At 34.4% G+C, this 25,425-nt stretch overlaps 4 protein-coding genes across 7 annotated transcripts; 2 read left to right on the top strand and 2 right to left on the bottom strand.

Moving 5' to 3' along the window:
* Window positions 1-985: 985 nt before the first annotated feature.
* Window positions 986-8,712, top strand: LOC108464268 (dynamin-related protein 3A). The gene is made up of 20 exons (XM_017764464.2): window positions 986-1,526; window positions 1,913-2,195; window positions 2,283-2,311; window positions 2,424-2,525; window positions 3,095-3,163; window positions 3,252-3,311; window positions 3,759-3,872; window positions 3,965-4,013; window positions 4,125-4,234; window positions 4,762-4,854; window positions 5,026-5,118; window positions 5,207-5,344; window positions 5,464-5,577; window positions 5,679-5,774; window positions 5,916-5,958; window positions 6,177-6,319; window positions 6,414-6,560; window positions 7,590-7,642; window positions 7,757-7,856; window positions 8,073-8,712. Exons 1-20 carry the CDS (start codon window positions 1,146-1,148, stop codon window positions 8,349-8,351), a joined length of 2,496 nt encoding a protein of 831 aa, XP_017619953.1. The 5' UTR covers window positions 986-1,145; the 3' UTR covers window positions 8,352-8,712.
* A 496-nt stretch (window positions 8,713-9,208) lies between these two features.
* On the bottom strand, window positions 9,209-13,087 carry LOC108463788 (GATA transcription factor 28-like). 2 transcript variants are annotated; one of them, XM_017763702.2, is made up of 8 exons: window positions 12,901-13,087; window positions 12,315-12,667; window positions 11,302-11,385; window positions 10,953-11,086; window positions 10,735-10,857; window positions 10,458-10,563; window positions 9,813-9,884; window positions 9,209-9,690 (listed from the first exon to the last, which is right to left on the bottom strand). In XM_017763702.2, the coding sequence occupies exons 2-8, from the start codon at window positions 12,633-12,635 to the stop codon at window positions 9,592-9,594; spliced, it is 939 nt and encodes a 312-aa protein (XP_017619191.1). In that variant the 5' UTR covers window positions 12,636-12,667; window positions 12,901-13,087; the 3' UTR covers window positions 9,209-9,591. The 2 variants fall into 2 exon arrangements, with proteins under 2 accessions (XP_017619191.1, XP_052880129.1); XM_053024169.1 differs by lacking the exon at window positions 12,901-13,087 and having other exon boundaries at window positions 12,315-12,865.
* A 1,894-nt stretch (window positions 13,088-14,981) lies between these two features.
* Window positions 14,982-16,667, top strand: LOC108463789 (costars family protein). 2 transcript variants are annotated; one of them, XM_017763703.2, is made up of 2 exons: window positions 14,982-15,215; window positions 16,279-16,667. In XM_017763703.2, exons 1-2 carry the CDS (start codon window positions 15,135-15,137, stop codon window positions 16,465-16,467), a joined length of 270 nt encoding a protein of 89 aa, XP_017619192.1. In that variant the 5' UTR covers window positions 14,982-15,134; the 3' UTR covers window positions 16,468-16,667. The 2 variants fall into 2 exon arrangements, with proteins under 2 accessions (XP_017619192.1, XP_052880128.1); XM_053024168.1 differs by lacking the exon at window positions 14,982-15,215 and adding an exon at window positions 15,418-15,545.
* Window positions 15,728-24,542, bottom strand: LOC108463787 (KH domain-containing protein HEN4-like). 2 transcript variants are annotated; one of them, XM_053024167.1, is made up of 7 exons: window positions 23,547-24,539; window positions 20,825-21,448; window positions 20,460-20,735; window positions 19,715-20,011; window positions 19,498-19,580; window positions 19,218-19,329; window positions 15,728-16,001 (listed from the first exon to the last, which is right to left on the bottom strand). In XM_053024167.1, exons 1-7 carry the CDS (start codon window positions 24,147-24,149, stop codon window positions 15,918-15,920), a joined length of 2,079 nt encoding a protein of 692 aa, XP_052880127.1. In that variant the 5' UTR covers window positions 24,150-24,539; the 3' UTR covers window positions 15,728-15,917. The 2 variants fall into 2 exon arrangements, with proteins under 2 accessions (XP_052880127.1, XP_017619189.1); XM_017763700.2 differs by lacking the exon at window positions 15,728-16,001 and adding an exon at window positions 18,153-18,475 and having other exon boundaries at window positions 23,547-24,542.
* Between the last annotated feature and the right edge of the window lie 883 nt (window positions 24,543-25,425).

The raw sequence follows: 25,425 nt of genomic DNA, 5'->3' as shown, positions 1-25,425 counted from the left end.
AGATAATATATACATATATATATATATATATATATATATATATATATATATATATATATATATTCAAACACAAATGTGGATGGATGAGAATGAAATATGAAAAGAAAAGGTTAAAATATGATAAATGTGGTGAAAGTATTTAACGGTAGAGTGTAATCAAGTTGGGTTGAACTCGAATAGTGGCAAACTTAAATTGGACTCCAAATTAAAGGTTTAATATTCAGTTTAAGTTCAACTCGAACATTAAATTTGAAGTTTGAGCTTCACTCGTAATATAATCGAGTTACTTCAACTTGATTAAGCTTATTTATTAATTTTTGTACCCGAGTTTGAGCTTGATTAAATTTAGTTATATTCAAGCTCGTGCCCATTTGTAATTAAATTCCTTTTATAAGGGTATAAATGTAATTTCATGATTTAAAAATATATTAAAAATGAAAAGGCTCAATTAGTTCATAAACTGTTCAAATAGAGTATTACGATTCTCAAATTCGGCTCATCAATAGCTCAAACTCGACTAAAAAAAATACAAAAAAATTTAAATAGAAATCGAATAGTTGCGATCACTAGTGTGGCATTTACATCCCTATTTGACAAGTCCTTCGCTTATAAAGAATGGTTGAAATTAATGCATATATTATTAAATGAGTAAATTTGATTTTTATACCATTAAAAAGGACAAATAAGTTATAAATTTTACTAGTGTTAAGTATAGTTAATTGATGAATTCATTTAATTTAGAGTTAAATTGCAAATTGAAAAAAAATATATATATATATATATATCTATTTAAATAGTACATATTAACTAGGTTAAGATTTAACATTGTTTTTATTTTTACCAATACATGAATTAAATTAATTTATTTAAAGTGCTCACTTGTTAAATGTATAGGATGAAAAATTATGAATTATTGATGCAAAATTTAAAATTTATGGATGAAAATGAAATATTGATAAAATATTATGGAACATTCTTAAATTTTACCCTAACTTTTTAAAAAATGCAAGAAAAGTCAAAAGAAATTTCAAATCAGTAATTGCATTTTCTAAGATCTGTTTTTCTTCCAAAACCCTAGGGTTCATAAATTTTTCATCTCTAAATCTCTGATCTTCTGTCATCCATCAATTAATTATTGAAAGTCAATGGCTGAAGAAGCGGCAGCCGTGGCAGCATCGACGCAGCCGCCGCCGCAATCATCTGTGGCTCCGTTGGGATCTTCCGTTATACCGATAGTGAACAAGCTTCAGGACATCTTCGCTCAGCTTGGTAGCCAGTCCACGATAGAGTTGCCGCAGGTGGCGGTGGTCGGAAGTCAGAGTAGTGGAAAGTCCAGCGTGCTCGAGTCACTCGTTGGACGTGATTTCTTGCCTCGAGGTAACGATATCTGCACGCGCCGTCCGCTAGTCCTTCAGCTACTCCAGACCAAGCGTAAGCTTGATGGTTCTGAAGAGGAGTACGGCGAGTTTCTTCACTTGCCTGGAAAGCGCTTCTATGACTTCTCTGAGATTCGCAGGGAGATTCAGGTTCTGTGTTGCTTGCTTTTTATGATTGAGAATTATGAAGTTAGGCATTTTGATTCTTCAATTCAAAAAACTGCTAGGCATTTTGATTCTTCAATTCAAAAAACTGCTAGGCATTTTTTGAATTTTCCCTGGTTGACTGTTGCCTAAGCACTATGAAAGTTGTGAGATAAAATTTTGAAGCGAGAAAGATGCTTATTCTATAAATAGGACACGATTAAGCTGCAGGATGAGTTGTGACTGGGGAAACCGGGAGTTGCAAAAATGAATAATTAGGCTTTAGTGATACTTATATTGGAATTCACTGCACTGGAGCTTTTAGGAGACGAGATTCTTCTTTTTGAGCATTAAAAAATGCCTTCAGCTAAATAAATCCTATCTGGTTGCAGGCTGAGACAGACAGGGAGGCTGGAGGGAACAAAGGTGTCTCTGACAGGCAGATTCGACTTAAGGTTTTCTCACCAAATGTTCTTGATATCACTCTTGTGGATTTGCCTGGAATCACAAAAGTTCCTGTGGGTGATCAACCCTCTGATATTGAAGCTAGAATTAGAACAATGATCATGTCGTACATTAAACAACCAAGCTGTCTGATTCTGGCTGTTACTCCAGCTAATTCAGATTTAGCAAACTCTGATGCTCTTCAACTTGCGGGAAATGCTGATCCCGATGGTACTTAAACTAACAAAACCCCACTTCTGCTTGAGTTCCTGTTGATGTTTATTTAATTGACTAATTTTGCTAATTTTCTGCTGGCAGGTTCTAGAACCATTGGGGTTATCACAAAGGTACATCTTTTAACGTGAAAATCTCCTTTTCAAAATATCAAATTATAGCATTACGTATACATAAGCTGTTCTACATTTCTGACTAGTTTTGGCTTCTTTGCTTATGAATCAGCTCGATATAATGGACAGAGGTACTGATGCTCGTAACCTGTTGCTTGGAAAAGTGATTCCCCTTCGACTTGGTTACATAGGTGTTGTGAATCGGAGTCAGGAGGTAAGAGTGTAGCCTAACTGAATTGAAGATATTTTTCATCAGTTTGTACATTTTTACTCTTTTAAAGCAAATAGTTTCCAAGTACAATGTTAATGGGATGATTTGTCATTTTTAGAGTTTTTTGTTTTTCTTAAATATTATGCTATAGTCACTACTTCAAGATTCTCTAATGAAATTTCGGTCTTTCTTCATATTGTCCCATTGGATTAGAACATATACTAATCTTTTCATGTTTTTTTGGCTGGTGTGATCTTCACTCCCATTTACATGTCCTGCCATCATTCTTTCATGGTTAGAAATTATTATAGCATTCTTCTTGATGACTTCTTTTTAACGGTTAGTCATATTTTAACAATTAGTCATATTATTTATGCAAGAGCACTGATAAGGGTATTGCTGCCTGAAAAACCCTTTATTTCCCTCCAAAAAAGCAATTAAACGTTAATTAGTCATATCCATAAAAAAATTACTTCTTGATGACTACATTTTTTCTATTATGTATCATATACTGCTTATCAGGCATCTTATTTTACTATTGTGCTGATAGTTTGATTTGCATGTGTAAACAGGATATTTTACTGAACCAGAGTATCAAGGATGCCCTTGTGGCAGAGGAAAAGTTCTTCCGCAGCCGTCCAGTATGCCTGCACCAAGACCAACCTTTAACATTTGTTCATTGTTTTATACAGCTTCCATCATCAATTTGCTTATTTCTTTTTGCCATAGGTATATAATGGTCTAGCTGATCGTTGTGGTGTTCCTCAATTGGCGAAGAAGTTGAATCAGGTAAAATATTTGCAAATGAAGTTTCCAGGACTTTATGGAGAATAAATCACAATTTTTAATGTCAATGCTTTGTTCTAGCATTCAAGTTTTCTATTAATATTTACTTTCCCCTGTTGTGCTATTTATCCCCTTTCTTTATGCTAGGCACTTGGTGGAAACCAATAATAAATTTGAATCATTCTACTCTATCTAGACTCTAGAGCAACCTTTTAGGCTGAGTTATATCTGGAGGATTCCTACTTAACTTTTTCTTTTTACCTGAATCAAGCACCTTGGTGCTTATGGGATATATTGAAGGTTTTATGCTAGTCGGTGACATTTTTTTCATTGTTAGTTCAGCCTCATGACCCTGTTGTGCATGACATAGAGATATGTACTGCTTGGCATGGGGGGGTTTCTATATTTTTTCATCTTCTTGTTGAGTCTTTCTATGCTGCTTCAATGTAGATTTTAGTCCAACATATCAAGGCAATACTTCCTGGGCTGAAATCACGTATTAGTTCTGCGCTGGTGTCTTTGGCAAAGGAGCATGCAAGCTATGGAGAAATCACAGAATCAAGGGTATGCATATTTGTTTGTTTACCACGAACTTGGTTGAAAAAAGCATCTGAAATAATTTTCTTATGACAAGATTATGGTGTTAAAACCTGTAGGCTGGTCAGGGAGCTCTTCTACTGAATATTCTTTCGAAGTACTGTGAAGGTAAATGTTTTTGTTTGACTGCCATAATTTTATTATTATTCTTAATCACCAATAGTGTACATTCTAGTATATTGCTAATGATGCCATAAATTAATGCTTCATTGGAAACAGCTTTCTCGTCAATAGTAGAGGGGAAAAATGAAGAAATGTCTACATCTGAGCTATCTGGTGGAGCAAGGATTCATTATATTTTCCAATCAATCTTTGTTAAGAGCTTAGAGGTGTGTAGACTGAGATTTGTGCCTTAGTATTTTTGTGCTTTTCAATCTGAGGAACTTTTATTTGTTTCCCATTCCATTTTATGTTGCTTTATCTTTAGGGTGTTTCTTCACATCATTGTACAAAAGTTGGTTCTTAGTTACTATTCATATCATTGTGCAAAATTATTGGTCATTAATTACTATATTCTGTCATTCACATTGCCACGGGTTCTCTGTGATGTGCATTCACTCCCTCAGGGATGATTTTATGCATGCTCTCTTCTAGGACAGGATAAAAAAAAGGTCAACCTTAGTTTCTTGATGTTAATAAGAGTAATTTTTCACCTTCCCGCTTTTCAGGTAAAAAAATAAAATCTTCATATTTGTTGCACACTGATACTGCTTCATTTAGAACACCGACATGAGTAGTCTTACATTGCAACTCTAGAAATTTTTGAGAGATAGATGTGCCTCTATACAAGTGCCTTTATGTGCATAGTTCTGAATGGTGCTGGTTTTGAGATTGCCGTTAACTGATTGTTTTACAGGAGGTTGATCCATGTGAAGATTTGACTGATGATGACATTCGAACAGCCATTCAGAATGCAACCGGTCCTCGATCTGCACTATTCGTACCAGAAGTAGGTTTAATTGGCTTCTAATTTTATTTTCAAAAAAAAAATGCTTCTAATTTAATTGCTTAATCGAAGAATATTTTTGTTTTTATGCAAACCTAGAGAGCTGTTTTCCAGAGTGTTGCTTGGAATTATTCTATGTTAAGCCTATTGTTATAATTCAACTTCTATTTATAGGTCCCATTTGAAGTACTTGTTCGAAGGCAAATAGCACGTCTGCTAGATCCAAGCCTTCAATGTGCCAGGTTCATATATGATGAGTTAATAAAGGTAATTTTATCTTCCAGCTTGTCATTGTAGTCTCGAAGCTGTGTTACTTGGTTATCTAGATTTTCTAATAGAATTGTCCTCTTCCCAGATAAGCCATCGCTGTATGGTTAATGAACTGCAGCGGTTTCCTGTTCTGAGAAAGCATATGGACCAAGTTATTGGAAATTTTCTCCGAGAAGGTCTTGAACCATCCGAGACAATGATAGGTCATATTATTGAAATGGAGGTATGCCTATGCTATTTTAATTTAATTTAATTTTATGTTTCTATTCCTAATCCTATCACAAAATATAAACTTGATACTGTCAATGCGGTAAACATGATATATGCCATTCTACTTTGCAGATGGATTACATAAATACTTCACACCCGAATTTTATTGGTGGGAGCAAGGCTGTGGAGCTTGCCAATCAACAGTTCAGGAATTCCAGGGTTGCTCTTCCTATATCTAGATCAAAGGTAGATCTCTGGCCGTACTCATTTCCCTGGTACTATTGCTACTATTAATCTTAATTCCTCTTTATTTTCATTCTTTTCTATTTCTTTATTGACTTAATCAGGATGGATTAGAGACTGATAAGGCACCTGGTTCTGAAAGAAGTGTTAAATCCCGGGCTATTATTGCTAGACAAGTTAATGGAATCGTGGCTGATCAGGCATGAAAATTTTGTGTTTCTGCTGCCCCATATATGCTTCTCTTCTGTGCTGTTCCCCCTTGTTTTTCCAATCTTTTTCTCCCTCGTGTGTATATTACTGATGATAAATAACTTGCAACTTTTAACTCCATTTGAGTGTAGGGAGCCCGCCCTGTTGCAGATGCTGAAAAAGCTCCATCCACCGGTACTGCATTTTAGACTATAAATTTGAATTTTTTACGCGGCTTTAATTTATGATATTTTGATGTTCTTTTTGGTATTTTTGTCCAATAAGGAGGTCAATATTGATGGTTTTCTCCCCTGCCCTCTTTTTCTTTTGTCTAGGGAATTTCTGACATGAATTTTTGGGTTTTTGATTGTTCTCACCAGTTATAGTAAAATGATGTTTTCTCTGTGGGTCAGGTACAAGTGGTTCAACTTGGGTTTCATCAATATTTGGTAGCAGTGATAACCGCTCATCAGCAAAGGAGAGCTCGACAAACAAGCCATACACAGAACCTGTTCATAACATGGAACAGGCATTTTCCATGATCCATTTGAGAGAGGTGCATGCAGTTAGATAATCCTACAAGGGTCCAGTCCTAAATTAAAAAATATAAGTATTCAGTCTTGACAAGCATTGTTTTTAATTCTTTTCAGCCGCCATCTGTCCTGAGGCCTTCAGAAGATCGTTCAGAAACTGAAGCTATTGAAATTGCTGTCACCAAATTGCTCTTGAGATCATACTATGACATTGTTAGGAAGAATATAGAGGACTCTGTGCCTAAAGCAATTATGCACTTCTTGGTAAGTTTAGAACCAAACATATTTGGTAGTTAAATTTTTGTTACGGTGCCAACTGACTTGTCACCGGATGATTCACAGGCAAACCGTCTGTCTTATCAGGGCTCTTTCCCTGATTTTTTTCCTCTTCCTCATGAATGACCTATGATTAACAAGTGGAACTCATCCAAGGGAATTCCAGGCCTTAAGACTGTTAGAGAGAATCTTAAATCTTCTAAAATTTGCTTAATCTGACTTAATTTTATTTCTAGCAATCAACCTCTTAAATAGAGGTTATATAGGTTTACTTGTTTGAATAAAATACTTATAACCTAAGTAAATTCAAACAACGACTCTGAATAAAGGAAGCCTCCTAATATCTCTCAAAAAATACTTTATTAAAAAAATCTCCTAGAGATATAAAATACTCATAAATAAAATCTCCTAATAAAATAATAATAAACTAATATAATAATAAGTAATTGACATGTAACAGTTTCATCGTGCCTTTTACTGTTTTAGCCTTGTTCATGTTCTAGGTCCTGAAATTGTGAAAAAAAACATTGTGGTGCTCCAGTTAGGAAATTGTAAATCTTTCTAGCCAAATTAATTTCCATTTTGTCCATATATCAGTTTAGCAACAATGTGAATTGACTTAAATAATATTTGGTGCTATGTTGATTTCTGTCCTGGCTATTTTTGATCTGGAGAGAAGAAGCTTATGTCATGAATGCTGAACAAGGTTCTATTCGTTTCTGTGTGCGATTGATGTGTTTTAGCTCTGGTAGGACGGTCCTTAGAATTTCATGATTGTATGAATATTGTATCCTGTTTTACTTATACATTTAGAACATGGAGCGAGCCTTGGTCAAAAAGTTTGCTTTTGATTTAGAAGGTTATGTTTGCCATAGTTTTTTCTTTCATTGGAATCTGAAACTGTTGAAATTCTTGTAAGTACAACCCTTTTCTTCCTATCTATAGTTTGTGGTCCAATTTGTTAAGCTGCAACATTATATGAATATTGATCTGTTGGTTGATAATATCTATATCCAGGTAAACCATACAAAACGAGAACTTCACAATGTCTTTATCAAAAAGCTTTACAGGTAATACTGTGCTCTTTGGTTTGATTTTAATTATTCGTACTTTTGACTATCTCTTTGCTGACCTTTGAGTATCCTGTCTGTCTGTCTGTCTGTCTGTCTTATGATCTGAAACAGAGAGAATCTGTTTGAAGAAATGTTACAGGAACCTGATGAGATTGCTTCTAAGAGAAAACGTACTCGAGAAACACTCCGAGTTCTCCAACAGGCATTCAGGGTGCGTTCCCTTTACCACATATCATCATGTCATAATCTGTTTGTCAAAATAACAAATGACAAATGTCTTCGTCCATGTGTACTCTTGTGTCGATATGTCCTCAATCCCCTGGCAATTATGCTTAATTTTTGTTTTCATACTAAATTACAACATTAAGAAATTAAGCGACATATATACACATATTTTAATGTACTTCCTCAAAATCCTTTTGAATAGACATTGGACGAGTTGCCATTGGAAGCTGAAACAGTAGAGAGGGGATACAGTTTGGGTTCGGATCCAACAGGCTTGCCAAAGATCCACGGACTGCCAACATCATCAATATACTCTACGGGTGGTTCAGACGATGCCTATGCAGCTTCTCCTAAAAACCCAAAATCTCGGAAGTCATCTCACTCTGGTGAACTATCAACACACTCGTATGCTAATAATACAGATTCAAACGGAAGTGGGCGTAGTTACATGACAGGTCTCTATCCTACAGTTGATTATTAAGACGAATGGAACAGAAGGGTGCATTTCAGTTCAAGTTCCTTTCATCTAATCGGGAGGGCATTATATTCATTTGATTGCTCAGTCTAGTTAGCTATCATAATATGGGGTTATAATTGGGTTGTTTATAGTTTTAGAAAGAACAATGGGTTGAGAAACCTGTTCTTTTGCGGGTCAAAAACAGTATTTTTAGCTTTGGGTAATGCAGCCCGATGCTTACTATCATATGTGGATTGATGTGAGATTTGAATCTCATCTTTTGGGAGAACATGAGATAACAATTGATTTGGATTCTGGATTCTTCACTTGACAATTTTTCTATCGAGGATGGGAATAACAAATTGAGTACTGGGACGTTTAAGCACGCCGTTTTTCTATCCACATTTGACACCTTGTTTAAAGGTGGTGGAGTTCTTGTGATTAGATCCAATTAATCTGAGATCCTTACCGACAATAATTTAAATCTTTAATTAGAATTGAAACGAGTAACGAATGTTTCAAGAAAAAAAAGCTTATTCTTCGAATAAATTAATTAATGAATAGACTAAGAATTTAAGAAAACTGAAAATATTAACTGATGTCTACATGTACACGCTCAACTTTTTATATCACTTTGAAATTGCTTTTTCAATATAAATATATATATGTCAAGAACATGAAATTTCATTTTAATATCTAAATCATATCTACTAATTTACCAATATATAATTAACAGTTAAAAATCTCTTACATTAAATAAAGAATTAAACATTTTAATTGATTAAAATTCTACATGCATTATCTACAATAAAATAATAAATATTAGGATTGACTTGCTAAAATACTAATCACAAAACTTTGTTAATATATGCTAATATAAGTAAATCCTGTCAATTTGGATTTCCATTACTTCAGTCTTCAAACCTCCCTCTGATAAATATATACACATTATGATCGGCTGAGATGGTTACCACCTCTAAAATTATCCTCATTAAGCACATTACATTCATAATTGTGAAGATCCAAAAAAGCGAAAAGAAATATGGGGACATTAATTAATGTTGAAGGTGAAAGTTTTTTTTTTTTTACTCCTAAGTTACATAAAACTAGTTTAACCTGTATCTCAAAATTATTTACACAAATGAGCAAAGGCAATGTGCCATATATCTATTATATATACAGTCGCCAAACCATCTCGGATTATTACAAGAAAGTTTGACATCTGCCTTGAAACACCAAAGTAACATTGCACTCACCGTATTACTCATCTTTCGGAAGTCACACCAGAGTTATCTCTGTTCGATGAAGATACGACAACTGCAGTCCCAGTTACAGCCTCCGATTCATTAGCTTCAGCATCACTCTGATAAAACACACGCCGTGATGTAATAAATAGTTATGAGATTTGTAGAATGATTAGGATGTAACTCTGATGAATACAAGCAATGAATAACTATGATGGATATTGTTCTGAATTAGCAATACCTGTTCGGTAGTCTTCGCAGTTGGATCCTGGATTGCTACCATGGAGACCTTCGAAAGGTCTCTCAAAACACCCTGATAATCACAATTTCCCAAGTGAATAACTAAAGAATTACGTGTGATTGTTGAAAAATATCTTTTCCTACGAGCTACAAGTTAAGTACTAAGTTTGGTACTCGAGCACAATCTATAATGTTGTTCCCCAATTTCAAAATTTACTGCAAATTTGAAGCATAAGGTTGAAGAAGATTGGAGGCAAGTTTTTCAACTCTAATCAAGAAATTGACATGCGAAGAGACAAGTGCCGGCAATGTCTGTTATCAAAGTCAAGAAATTAACAAAAAAGGGTTCTGCTGTTAATCTAACTAGCACTTTCTCTTGTATTCCATTCATACAAGAAAATAAGCAATTCAAACACTTGGACTAAATAAAATAAGCTTATGATAATAGGTCATATTGATATGCCTTTCTAACAAATCACAATGATTAATCATAGTCTTGAGTGATTAAATATAATTCAAATTATGAAGAATATATTATTAACAAAAGAGTTAGAGAATTGTCAATCATCTCATAGTAAGATCTTGAGTTCGCATGCATTGAAACAAGGAATAGACTTATAAAAAACTTTCTCCTATTTTAACAAACCTTATTTGCCCACTTGAGTCCACATGCGTTGCAAAGTGTCCTTGGACCAGCAGGACCTCGACGCATCATAGGAGTTTTCTTAGAACTGATTCCACAGTGTGAGCATCTACACAGGAAAACTAAACAATAAAGAAGAGAACCTAGAGAAATCCCTTTTATTGGCACAAAAAATATAATAGCTAGAGGACAAGCTAAACTAACATCTTTTAGTGATGAGTAATACCGATCCAATGATCAATTGTTAGAAAGCTATTTGATCAAAGAAAGGACTACTCACAAAGTTTCTTGCATGCTCTCGTCTTGTCCAAAGCCTGGTGTTCCACTCCAGCCTGAAGAAGCTGAAGCTACTTCATCAGAAATTGCCTTGGCTGATGTGAACTGGCCCTTCTTACGCTGCATCCTAACAAATCATAAATAGAGTGTTAGAAAGAAAGTGGCATGAACAAGCTACATTTGAAGAAAGAAGGTGGGGGGAAAATATGATAATTGGAATACCGGAGAGCCACTTCTTTCCGCACAGTATAGCGGATTTTCTTATCAAAGCACCGCTCTTTTCTCTTCTCCCGGAATCGGTTTAAAGAAGCAGCTCTATGGGGTTGAATTGACCTCCCAGGAAAGTCACCCATGCCCTAGGGGAATTGTAATAAAAGAAGTGAAAAAGTATAAACAAAACAAATCTTCCCTAAAGAATCAGAAGCAGCTCTATGGGGTTGAATTGACCTCCCAGGAAAGTCACCCATGCCCTAGGGGAATTGTAATAAAAGGAGTGAAAAAGTATAAACAAAACAAATCTTCCTTAAAGAATCAGTCACAAGATGACTAAGATGATTCATCTAATGCATACCCTTTGAGCAATAGGAGTTGCAGCCAATGCAGGAATGCCCGAAGGGATTTCATATCCACCTAGAAGTAACAAAACTGCCTGTACCTGAAAAATTCAAGCACTTCTTTATAGCTGAAACTGCAAGCCGTAATAGCACCTACTGCAATTTATCCACCACAGCTTAACATTCAATTATGTTTAGACGATCAACAAAAAAAATTCCTTGTCAGTCTTGCATCATGATCATCTAAAGACTAAACTGTACACATTCTTGTTGTTACTTCAAGCAATAATAGCGCGCACAATTCAATCATCCACAACAATTTTACATCTAAACATATTATTATGTTTAACGATCAATTTAAAAAAATACATGTCAGTCTTATATCATAATCACCTAATATTGAACCATACACTTGAATTTACAGAAATGCCCTCTGAGAAAAGTAAGAAATCAAAAGATGTAAATGACCGGAGGCGTAAAACTAACTGAGAATGTTACGGTTAAACAGCCACAACACAACTGCAACTAGATGTAACTTACATAATAAAAGGACAACAATGATGACAACTAGAATATACCCGAACAGAACCGTCTTGAACAAGCCTTCTTACACATAGGAAGGGACAATCAAAAGCAACAAAAATAATTAAAGGGAAGTAGATACATGAGACATCGTTAATGAACAAATGCAGAGCATATCCACCAGGTACAACTAAACTTTGAGGTGAAAAGGAAAACCCTTTCTTCATTTGATAAAGGCAATGGCATCACCACATTTAATTGACTAGATAAACCAAAACATAGATGCAAAAAAAAACAAAACAAAAAATTGTAGCAAAATTAGAAGTAAAATAAAATTGGCCGCTACTTAATAATTCTCACAACTTGACAATTAGAATCATTAATTCATCCAATTAACCTAAACCCAGATTCGAAAAGTAAACATTTAAAGGAAATAAATAGCTTCAAAACTATATTAAAAATAATACTACTAGAAAAGGACACATGAAAAAATAAAAAGAGAACGAACCTTGTCAGGTGAAACGGAATCAAAGACATAAACTTCCCCTTGAAACGAGAGGGTGAGCTGATCAGCACTTGAATTACCCTGAACGGCGGTTAAATCGGATCCCTGACCATAAAGATTGGCATGAGAAGCTTCTTCCATGCCATTATTCATAACCGTAACAGCCCTACCGTCGCTTTCTTGGTATCCAATCTGAGGGTTATCCACCGACTCTTCACCTCCTCCGCCGGGAACGTCCTCCTCCTCCTCCTCTTCTGGGTTTCGTTGCATGTTCATCGCACCTGAGCCGTACAATGATATTGAGTGGAGATTCGAATTCGCCATTCCTTTCGCATCGAAATACCCACAAATTTTGACTATAAAAAAATATATAAAATTGGAAGCCAATAAAATCAGAGAACCCTAAGAGGAAAATTTCAAAACTACAGTTTAAAAGAATTTAATAACTTATTTAACTTAATAACGAAAACAAATGTTTTTTTTTATTAATTAAAATGTGAAGCTATTGGAGAAAGGATGGGAAGAGGATGAAGGAGCAGATTGGGGGAAGAAGGAAAATGAAAAAGCCCTGAAGAATGATGATATTTACGCTTTATGCCACGATGAGCGAGTGACCAACCAACTCACTAAAACTGGTGGGGATTTGTGAGTGGTGAGTACCGAGTTGACTCACTGAGTTAAGGGAAATGACGAAATCGAATGGTAGAATTTAGGGTTTGGGGACAAATAAAAAAGGGCCAGCTAAAGGGTAATGATAAAACTACGGCCGGTTGTTAATTTGTTATCAAATGTTTAATCACTGGCACATGGTTTAATCATAATGTTTTTCTATAAAGGGAATTTTGTCGAACTTTCGGATGAAAACTGAATTTCTTTACAATTTGATCCCCCTATTCTCAGAATTTTGATTTAATTCTTCTACTTTTTCGATTAGAATAATGATTCAATTTTTCCTTAAAACTTTCTGACACATTTTTTTTATTTAAATAAACTAATAGCATTCTAATAGTATACAGATAAAATTTACAATATAAAAACTAAATCGGAGCCACAACCACAATTTCGCCTTTTTGTTGATAATGAATTATCAGCTTCACAGATGGACGTAATGATTATTTTGTAAGAGCTAGTTTTCCACCAAATAATAATATTTTTTAAAAATTCTAAAAAGAAAAAATATATATATCATATAGTTAATTATACATTAAATTATATCACACCATGAGGTGATATAAAACATTCTATGTATAAAATATATTCTCTTTTAAAATTTATTGATCAAAGAAAATATATATTTGATGCTTTTAGTTATTTTATTTAAAATTATATAAAAGACAATATCATTATAATGATATTAATTATCATTTAAAACAAAGTGTGTTAATATTTTCTAACTAAATTGACACCACATAAAATAATGTTGTTTGGACCTGACCGGTCAAACTTGAGTATCAATTCGAAAAGGGATTTTAAACCAATTGACTCAGAGCAAAAAAACAATTAAATCAAATTTTTTTAAATTTTTAATAATTTTTTAATTAGACCATTTGAATCAATCAGACTGACAAATCAATAGCCTAATTGATTTTACCAACGGTCCAATTTAAGTGATAAACTCATGACACCAACTCAATCAAAGATCTTATAAGTCCCAATCCTATCTATGATATATTAGATTAAAAAACAATATTATTATGAAAATTCATATAAAACTCAAATAAGTCATTGGTTAAAACGAAGTTCAAATGTTAAAAATAATTCAAATGTATATATTTTAGATTGTATTAACTATAAAAAAAATACTTTATTGATAATATGTACTGTTGATGACAACACCAACTCATGCCAACTCATGCACAAAGGCATAGCTAGGGAAGCTAGTAAGGCTCCAAATCCCTAAAATGAAAAATTATCTATTTAAACTCTTTAAAAATTTTAAATTAAAGATAAAATTACACTTTCACTCTCTTAAAAATAATAAAAATTTAATTTAATCTTTTAAAAATTATAAAGATGTAACTATTAAAATGAAGAAATTATATAATTTAATTTTGATCCCTTAAAAAAAATTTTGACTTCCCTCCTGCTCATGCAGACTCCTAAATAATAATATTGAAAAAATGGAACTACTTTAAAGTCAAGGGCCACTAACCGAGAGCCCAAGAAAAACTCAAAAAAGTCATTTGATCTGACGGCCATTATTGGTTGAGCATGGTCAACATACATAGTGCCGTAGAAACTCTACTCCCGTCTAAACATGTGCTGGGCCACCACAGAAATGAACCCCTTTACATATGCCAATCACCAAATTCTTATCCCCAAAAAAAAGTTTTAATTATGTCTCCCATAGTTTTATCAAAAAAAAAAAAATTATGTCTCCCATAGTTATACTCCTCAAAATTTTAAATTTAATCCTTATCTGACTTAAAAGACTGTTAAATCTGAATATGTAATATAAATTGATTTTTAATTTTTAAAGCAGAGGCTTAAATATTGAATAGTCACGTATTCGAATTTAGCAACAACCTTTGGACTTAAATTTTTAAATAAAAAAAAAGTATATGGACTAAATTTCAAAACTCCAAAGAGTAGAAGGTCTGAGGTCATAATTACCCCCCAAAAAAAATAATAAATCAAATGATCTGTAGTCTGTTTTAATTTCACTTTTATTACCCCTTTTTCTTTATAACCTCAGAGAAAGTTTCCTATAAAATAACACATTGATGCCAAGAACCCCATAAGAGAAAAAAAACCTAGACATCCTAAAACATACATTTGCATATATTATTGTTGTCTTTGTCATTGTTTTTCCAAGAAAGCACAATGAATGTAGACGAGGAGGTGGAGAGACTCAAGGAAGAAATTCAAAGACTAGGCCAGATCCAATCAGATGGTTCTTACAAGGTTGCTTTTAATCCTATCTTATTATTATATGATCTGGGTTTTTAATTTTATGCAAAAAGTTGCGCATTAAACCCTTGTTTGATCCGGATCTGGGATGCTTCAAGCTTTCTCCATTTTGTTTCTTTGTTTGTTCCATCTTTTCCTATATAGCTAATTTAGCTACATGACAATCAGATCTGTTTATTGATTTTTTTTCCACTGCTTCAAACTTTCCATTTAGATTCATTCTCTAATGGTAAGCTATGAAAACAGAGAGGAAAAGCATAGTTTGGGGCTATGTTTACTCATATTCAGGTGCAAGTGTCAAACAGATACCTGTATCCGACACAGGTATGGTCAGAGTTTCCATGTATTTCGAGGATCTTGAAGGTCATAGCTCCATATTATGTGTTGGGTATGGGGGGTACTTCAAGAAAAATTAGAAGTCCGAACAACATGGAGTCAAACTAACAAGTGTGTTAAGCTTATTTTACAAATATCATTGTCTGGTCGGATTCTCTGAGAAGGTGTAGTTCGATCTCAAGACACTTCCTCGTTTGCTATTGTAGGATCAATTGACAATTTTTGTTTCAAACAATCTATTCTTCAAAATCAGTTAAACATACATATTTTGGTAGTTCATGTAACATACTAACTGTTTTCGTTCTTTGACCATCTACCATTTTTTTTTCTCTAAATTCAAGAATATATGCTTTGAATATCTTATGGGAAGTATTTATGCCCAAATATTGTTCTGTTAATCTCCAGGTGAACATCATCGACGGGTAGTGTAGAAGACCATATTCTCTGCATTGCATTGAGATTTTTTAAGTGTGATGGTCATTAATACATATATGTAGTATTTCTTTCTTTTCTAAGTCTTTAAAGGGTTAAAAATGGATATAGTTGACATAAGTTTTAGCCATGTTTACATCATCTAAAAGTGAACTTTGGGAAGTTGGATGATTTATTTTGTGCTTCAGGTTTTTCCCATTTCGTATTTTGTATATCTACGTTGCTACAATCTACTTTCATTTTCCAGCACAACTGTATTAAAATTTGTTGTTGTTTGATGTGTTCCAAGGTCACATTTGGGGTGCTATTTAATGATGATCGCTGTGCAAACATCTTTGAAGCACTAGTTGGGACACTAAGAGCAGCAAAGAAACGAAAAGTTGTTGCATATGATGGTGAACTACTACTGCAAGGAGTTCATGACAATGTGGAAATCATTCTCAAAGCTACAACAGCAGCAGCTCAGAGTAGCAACTAATGCAGTTCTAAATAAATAATTGCAATTATAGTTTTGCAGCAAAAGTTTGATGTTATTCTATGTAATTTTTCAATGTTTATCATGTTTGAAAGCTTGCTTCAGCATAAGTGCATAACAGTATTTTTGAATACTCTATTATGAAATTTTCCAGAGTGTACTACACCCAGATTTGTATATGTTTTCTTTTGGTTACGTTCAAACTTTGATGTCTTCATCTATTAGTTGCTTTTTATGGCATAAACTACACAGGATTGGATAATTATAAATTGAAAGGGGGGGAGAAGGAAAGATAAATGAAATGAATTCCTTCAATTGGTAAAAAAATCTTGCGTTTAATGGAAATTATCCTTATGATGGACAAGTGAGGATCAACATAACAGTCAAAGCCCATGTCAAAATATGTCACAAACACAGATACTTTTTAACACTAAGTTTGGATAAACAAGTATGTGGGAAAAGAAAGTAAAGGAAAAGAGAGGAAGGCTATGGAAAAGAAATGATACATGCGTATTTTGTTTGGATAGCTATATTAGCATGAGAAGGAAAAGGAATTTTCACAACCTTTATTTATTTAAACAGTGGAAAGGAAAGCAAAAGTATGGCTTTTTTTCCAGTTGTACCTTTTTTGTAAAATAATTTATGTAAAAAGATTAAGAGGAAAAGTATGTATTTCATCTCTCCAAAAAAAATTTACTTCTTTCTCCAGCTTCTACAAATTGGGGTAAATAAAAATTGAATGCTTCAAGGGAAAACAAAGAATACTCAACTTTCTTTTCTTTCTCTTGTTTAAATAATATATATTCAAATGTTTTCCCTTCCTTTACTCCAATCCAAACATAGGATAAGGAAACTGAAAAGTCCAGATAACATAGCATTCCACAACTATCAAACACAGATTAAAAGCTATTATAAGAGAGACAGGAGCTAACATTTTTTTATTTAGCATAAACTTGAAATACTTGAGTGAGATACTAAGTTATTGTTTACATACAAAATGGACAAGGACATGTAAGGGCAACCTAAAACCTCAGTAGAAGGGATGAGCCAAATCTAAAAATAGCAGTATTGATGTTCATTAATGCATGCATTACAAATTCTGCCAGAAAGCACATCTTCTAGACAAAAAACATATCCATGCAGGATAAATTTTTAATACAACTTTATCAATATTGGAACTCAGAGCTTGAATCTTATCTTTAATAAATATTTAGGAAGAATTCATAATATAACTTGATCAAAAACATCTACTCTTGATTTTTGGCTTATTTTAAATGTACTCCAGCCAACTTTTTATTGAGGATATAGAGTAGAAGTTTATTTTCAACTAAAGAGTTTCACAGTAAAATATCCAAGAGAACAATCCAAGAAAGTGAGTTCCTTCCTTTTAGGGGGTTTACGTATCACACATACTCATCTAATACCAAAATTGTTATTGAAGGTTAATTTGATTTGTACTTTGTGAATTGTGAGGCTGGATTCAAGCTCACTAAGAGCCATAGGGTAGCAAGAGTCCAGCTTAAAATGAAGCCTATGAGGGTGAAAATAACAGCATAAGAGGCCCATGACTCTCATCACTAAGTCAACTAATCATAGTAAATATAAATTCTTATCACTGGTTATAAAAGAAACTCAAAACTAGACAGTAGAAGAAAAATATGATAGAAAACAGTGATCTCCATAAGCCATTCACCACAGAACATTTTGTAAATGATTAGAACTAAATTATTGTCACCAAAGAGCAGGGCTTGCATAGATGGCTAGACTAGAGTACACTGCTTGAAAATAAAAGAAGAAAAGCAGTTAAATAGGCAACAGCTTCAAGTTTTTCTTCTCCTTTTATGAAAACATTAGGTTTAAATGAAAGATTTCAGCGAGATGGACCAGTGAGGATGAATGCTTGTAGGAGGCTCTGAGCGGCCTGGGTTTGATCAGGTGTCCCAGATATAACAACAATCCTGTCACTTGTTCCTATTTGAGGTTCATGCACTATGACCTTGGCACCAGAAATCTGATTGAAGTACACCAAAGGAAAAGTTGATGTTGATTTAAGATAAGACATCTCATAGATATTGTACACTGACATCAACAACGGTATCTTGGTTAGGGATGATATTTAGATTTCTTGTTTTTTAATTTGCCAGTCTTTTATGAGTGCATGACAAACCAATAACCCAAAAGGTGTGTATCAAATTCAGTGTAACCTTTAAAATATATTGAGAGTTTCAAAATTCTTTTTGTTGTAAAATTCAAGGTACGTGGCTTGTTCTTAACTGTTGTACAAGTGGGAATTTGAACAGACTATTTTTAGTAAAGACTTCAGAATATGTTATTAAATTGTGGCATGGTTGTGTTTCATCCGCAATGACTAACTAAAAAAGGGTTTAACTTTTTAAATTGTTAAAGGGGCATGATTTATCAATCACAAGCTTAAGTAATGACTTTTAGGAGTTTCAACACAGTTTAATAGAAGATAAATGTCTAGCAAGGGAATTTTTGTGGATGTGGTGAAATCAATTTAACTTTGATCATCTTTTTAGTCTCAAATTCATGTGGTTTGATTTTCTCTTCTCAGGTAGTGTTGTCTAAGTTCTTCATTAAGTTCTATCAAGAGTTGAGTTGTTTAGGCGGTGATTGTATAATTCTCTGTAGAATTAGGAGCAGAGCCACTCTAACCAACTAAACACTATACCAAACATCTTTTTGGAACAATGCCAATAAAAAAATGCAGAAACAGTTGAAAAAACTGTTACCTCTCTTAGGCGAGCTAGATTGCGACCATTCTCCCCATAAACAGAGTCAATAACATTCTCAGGAACTCTAATCTCTACAGTTGTATTCGTTACAACAGCAGATTTGTTTCCACTGCAAACATGAGAAGAAAGGGACATTAGTTACGAGAAACTGTCCGAAAGCCTTACTTCTCATTCCCCACTCCCAATTATATTTGGCCCCATATAACACCATTAAGTTCAGCAATATAAAACCAACATCAATCTTCAAAACTTTTAAGTTCAAACCTAAGCTACCAACCTGCCAAGTTCTAATCCACCTCGAAAAGAAGTCAGTCCTCTTCCACTATCTATGATGCTCCTTGGATTCAGTCCAGTAGCCATCTGCAATTAAAATCCAGCTAGAAGTAAGTAGAACAGTGCAATAGTTTGATTCCAGCATGTATCTTTGTGTTCATGATTGAGATTAGGGTGCATGCATGTACACACTCTTGTCTGAGAGAAGAAAAGAAGACTACCTCTGATGTCCACAATCCTGGTGAACGAGGCCGATCTAAGCTATAAGAAAGTCCAAAGGAATCTGTATTACTCATTGCCAAAGAAGTATGCCAACCAAGACTGTGAGAAACTCCACTTGATGCTTGCAACTCAAGAGGGGAATTATCCAAAAATCTTTCATAAGGACTGGTCTCAGTTAAAACTGAGGAACTGCTTTTTGCTCCCACAGTTCTCATAGAGGTAGAAAAATGGTTATCTCTCAGTGTACCAGTCACACGATATATAGCATCTTTTACATTCGAATACGCTCCTGAAATCTGTTTACAAGAAATAAAACAAAACAATCAATGATTAAGCAACTGATGCCTCATGAAACACCAGGCTCATATCATATTTGGAAATCTCTCATGAAAAAGTATTACAGTAGATTAAGCGAAATGTATTTGGAGCAAGAAAATATAAGGAGGTCTTTCCTCAGCCAAAATCAAAACACAGGGAAATAGCAAGGAAACATGTTAGCTGAACTCAACAGTCATAACATGAAACATTGCAGGAGAACATATGTTATAAACAGATCATGCTGTCATGATTACCTTTTAACTCTACAATATTAGAATCATTTGTTCATAATTCTAGGACATTTTCATTGAAAATTTGAAAAACAAAGAAATTTACAACGTTTTCACAAAGATCTCTTAAGGAAAAAGAAGAAGCTAGTTTTATATCAGTGAACCTATAAAATATTTAACAAAAACTCCAACCCACCTGTACCACTTGATCATTTTCACTGACACACTTAGGGACCTGGTCCTTCCCTAAAATCCGTATGCTGGTGGAAGTTGCTTTGCGCATTTCAGATATTACGGCCCCTCCTTTTCCCAACAGACAACCAACTTGGGTTGAAGGAACTACAAGCCGGGCAGTGACATTTGAACCCTTACCTCCGCCTGAATCTAGACCCTTCTCAATAGAAGCCTCAAAAACTTTTACAAAAACAAGGACAACAGCCTTTTGTGCTGCAGAATACTGTGATTCTGGGTTCTAAATGATATCAACAAAAGCATATCAATAACAGAAATAACAGCTTCAAGCAAAAGCAAAATGTCATAGAAGATCACAACATGACTGACCTCTGATGCAGTAACAGTAACCAACCGTTCATCACAATCAGTGATTGCAGCTCCAATGGTAACAGTAGCTCCAGTATCACTTTGAAGGGCCTTAATAGTTGCACCTCCCTTTCCAATAACACAACCAACCCTATCACTGAAGCAAAGAATTTTGAAAACCACTTCCTGCTGAAATGTTCTAGTATCCAAAGGAGGAGCCTTCTCGGGCTTCAGAGACAAAGGATGAATTCTGGTGGCATAACTGGTAGAGTCACTGGGTATACTAGGTACCATGGAACTACGCTGTGAAAGATGGTCTACATGCAAATCAGGTAAAGCCTCATGTGAACCAGCCTCAATGTGTCTATGAAATTGTTCCTGAGGTATAACGTCAATAGGTCTGCGGAACGGGTCCTGAGGAACCACTTCTAAGTGTTTGTGCGAAGTCTCCTGAGGATATACCTCAATAGCCCTGCGCAAATTCTCTTGGGGAAGTAAGTCAATAGGTCTGTGCAAAGTCTCTGTTAGAATTGGTTCAATGCTTCTGTTTTCAATTGCCCTTGTTTTATTGACAGAAGGACAATCTTGGAGGCGGTGTGAGACAGCAACAAGCGCCTTTTTTACCGCTAAAACAGCTCCTTCAATCTACAAATATAAACAAGGGAACAAAAAGTAACGTTTCTACTTAAGTATAACATTCAAAAGCTTTAGAAAATAAGATAGTTGACCAATGCTAGATTGCATCAGTACTTCCAACAAATCCACTTTCAGAATCTTTTGACATTAAATACAGTGGTTGATTGTTAATGCAATGATTTGCGATAAACCAACACAATATAATTATTATACATCATAATGAACTAAACAAATTTGCCAAAAGAACTTATCAACTACATGTGGCAAGTTACAAAGAAACATATTCCATTTTTGATAATAGCTACAAAACCTAGAATCTAATAGTGCCAATGGAATATAAAATGTCATCAAATCGTAAAACCCAGAAATCTTCATTCACTTGGGTTTCACGAGTAGCCAAAGGGCACTTCTTACAACTTCTTGTGACATTGACTGGAGAAAATTCCTTAAATAATAGCCATATAAGGCACATGTTACTTGTAGTCAACACTCTAATAAACAAGGGAACAACAAATAACATTTCTACTTAAGTATAACATTCAAAAGCTTTAGAAAATGAGATGGTTGGCCAATGCTAGATTGCATCCAAACTTTCAACAAAATTCCACTTTCAAAATGTTTTGAAATTAAATACAGTAGTTGATTGTTAACGCAAAGATTCACGATAAACCGAAAGAATCTATTTATTATACATCATAACGAACTAACCAACTTTGCCAAAAGAACTTATCAACTACATATGGCAAGTTACAAAGAAACGGATTCCATAGCTACAAAACCTAGAATCTAATTGAGCCAACGGAAAGATAGAAAGTCATTGAATCGAAAAAACCAGAAATCTTTGTTCACTTAGGTTTCACGAGTAGCCAAAGGGCACTTCTTATGACTTTTTGTGACATTAACTGGAGAAAATTCCTTAAATAATAACCATATAAGGCTCATATTACTTGTAGTCAACACCCTAATAAACAAGGGAACAAGAAATAACATTTCTACTTAGGTATAACTATAACATTCAAAAGCTTTAGAAAATGAGATGGTTGCCCGATGCTAGATTGCATCAGAACTGTCAACGTAGTTCCACTTCCAGAATCTTTTGACATTAAATACAGTGGTTGATTGTTAATGCAATGATTCGCGATAAACCGACAGAATCTAATTATTATACATCATAATGAACTAACCAAATTTGTCAAAAGAACTTATCATGGCAGGTTTGCCAAGTTAGAATATGGCAAGAGCTAACTAAACTGGTTCAAAGAAATGGCTTCCATTTTTGTTAATAGCTACAAAACTAGAATCTAATTGCGGCAATGGAAAGATAAACAAAGAAACGGATTCCATTTTGTCGATAGCTACAAAATCTAGAATCTAATTGTGTCAATGGAAAGATAAACAAAGAAACGGATTCCATTTTGTTGATAGCTACAAAATCTAGAATCTATTGTGCCAATTGAAAGATAAGAAGTCATTGAATCATAAAACCCAGAAATCTTCATCCACTTAGATTTCACGAGTAGCCAAATGGCACCTCTTACGACTTTTTGTGACATTTGACTGGAGAAAGTTCCTTACATAATAACCATATAAGGTACGTGTTACTTGTAATCAACACCCTAATAAGCCAAAATTGCCTAAAAGCACTAACCAACTATGTATTCTAGGCTTGCCAAGTTAGTAATTTTACTGAACTAGGAAAGAAAGCCAATGAATGTAGTGATAAAGAAATCGATGTGCCAAGCTCTCAGGTTCATAGTTTCCGCTTAGGGGCTCAATTCCAGATTTAGTCATACCGAATGTAACTACCGAATTGCCAAGGGTTTTAGTCAAAAACCCTTGGCAATGAATGTAGGAAATAAATTGATGCGCCAAGCTCTTGGGTTCATAGTTTCCGTTGAGGGGCTCAGTTCCAGATTTAGTCGCCAAGGGTTTTAGTCAAAAACACTAGGAAAAAGAAAGGAATTTTGTTCTTGAGCTGCAAATTTTAGAATCTAATTGCCACAATGTAAAAGAAAATAAACTTTTAGAATATAATAATCAAGCCAATGAACCCCAAGACCAAGAAATAGAAACCCTAATTGAAGAACATACAGTATAAACCTCTTACCTCCACAATCTCCTCCTTAAGGCTAGCACAAGCCGGTAGATTATCCGTCAAAATCCTAATTTTGGTCCCAGTTTCTTCCCTTATCTTCTCCACTACTTTCCCACCTTTGCCAATCACACCCCCAGCTTGCTTAACCTCTGCCAACAACCGACAAGAAACCATCCCCAAGGCCGCCCCATTGCTCTCAGCCGCCACCTCCAGAATCCTCTCGAATACCTTCACCAGCGCCTCCTGCGCCTTGGACACGTCGATTTCCTCAACTCTACTACCACCCTCACCGTCGCCGCCAAGGTCAAGCACAACCTTGGTATTAACAGCATTAGGACCTATGATGGTAATAACCCGGTCGGGGCATTCGGCCGGGGCATCCTCGATTCGGATCTTGGTACCCGTAGCCTGTTGCAGTTGCTTGATGACGCTGCCCGACTTGCCGATGATGCCCCCCACACGCGACACGTGACAAAGGAGACGGAAGGCCACCTGGCCGGGAGGGATGTAGAGAGTAGTAGACGGAGGCTTGGAACGCTTGGAGGGTCCGTTAGCAGAATGGGTCGGGTCGGGCATGGTTCGCTTTATTGGTATAGAGAAGAAGGTGCTGCCCATATCAAAATTAGAGCAAATTAAAACTTAAACGAAGGGGAAAAAAATCCACAACGCTTTCACTCTTTTATATTAATAGTGGGTTAACTAATTTAATTAATTCATATTGGAATTTTCTTCCATGGAAAGAAGCGGAAGCGAAAATTACAGAAAATAAATAGGCAAAGAGAGGGTTTTGGAGTTTGTTTTTAAGGGTGAAAGCGAAAGGGTCTACGGCTACGGGCGTTGGCAATGCGCCGTCGTTTTAAACGGAAGATGTTGGGCGGCTGGATTGTTTTTAAGGGGCAATAGATCCAACGGTCTGTACGAGTTGAATTGATTTTCTTTTTCTTTTTCCATTTCTTCAACGCCGCCCGCCAACGCTTTTTTCTTTACTACGGTCTTCTAACAGTGGCAATGATAGTGTGGTCGATTTCATTGGGATATAGTAAAATTTTTACAGGTTGATAAAATATAATTATATCTTAATTTTTTATATCAAATTAACAACATAATTTATATATTTTAAAAAAATAATTATTACATAAAAGAGCATCAATATGATAAGAAAATTATAAACGATTAATAAAAATTAAAATTAAATCATCACATGTAATATAAAAACAAACACTATATGTAATTTTGTTTAATTATTTTAACATTCCATATTTATTTCATTTTTAACATTTAACATGTATTTCTTATTATCATCTGCCGATCCTTGACTTAATTATTCATCATATGAATATTTATGATTAAAATTATCAATATCTCATTTTTTTCATGTCCCGTTCGAGGTGTAGAGTATCTCAATTGTAACGGCCTAATTTTCAGTGGTGTCGGAAATGGTGATTTGAGATCACTAAATTCGACAAATAAGATTGAACAAGATAGTAATTTAATATTTATGAGTCAAGTAAGAATTTAGAAGAATTTGTGAAATGGTGAAATTAGTGAATTAAAAGAATTTATTAGGTCAAACGGGTCAAAAATGAGGTATCGAGACCTCAAAGTTGAAAATCGAGCTATAAATATTTTTATAAATATTTATGGAGTGTCATTGAGTTAGTATTAAAGTTTAGTTAGAAAATTTTAACGTTTGGATGGCTAATTAATTGAAAAGGATTAAATTGAAAATAGCACAAAATTTGTTAAATTGTGAGTAAATAGCTTAAGTATTTAAAAAGATGGATTTAAAGAGCAATTAGACCCAAAGGTTAATGGCTGGACGGTTTGGGTATGAAATAAGCAAGAAAACAATGTGAACAAGGGGCAAAATTGGAAATAGATAAAAGTTAAT

The sequence above is a fragment of the Gossypium arboreum genome, chromosome 13 (genome assembly GCF_025698485.1).
Source record: "Gossypium arboreum isolate Shixiya-1 chromosome 13, ASM2569848v2, whole genome shotgun sequence".
Classification (NCBI taxonomy): Eukaryota; Viridiplantae; Streptophyta; class Magnoliopsida; order Malvales; family Malvaceae; genus Gossypium; species Gossypium arboreum.
The sequence above is the reverse complement of the archived record's forward strand: the minus strand, read 5'-3'. Positions and strand labels throughout refer to the sequence as shown.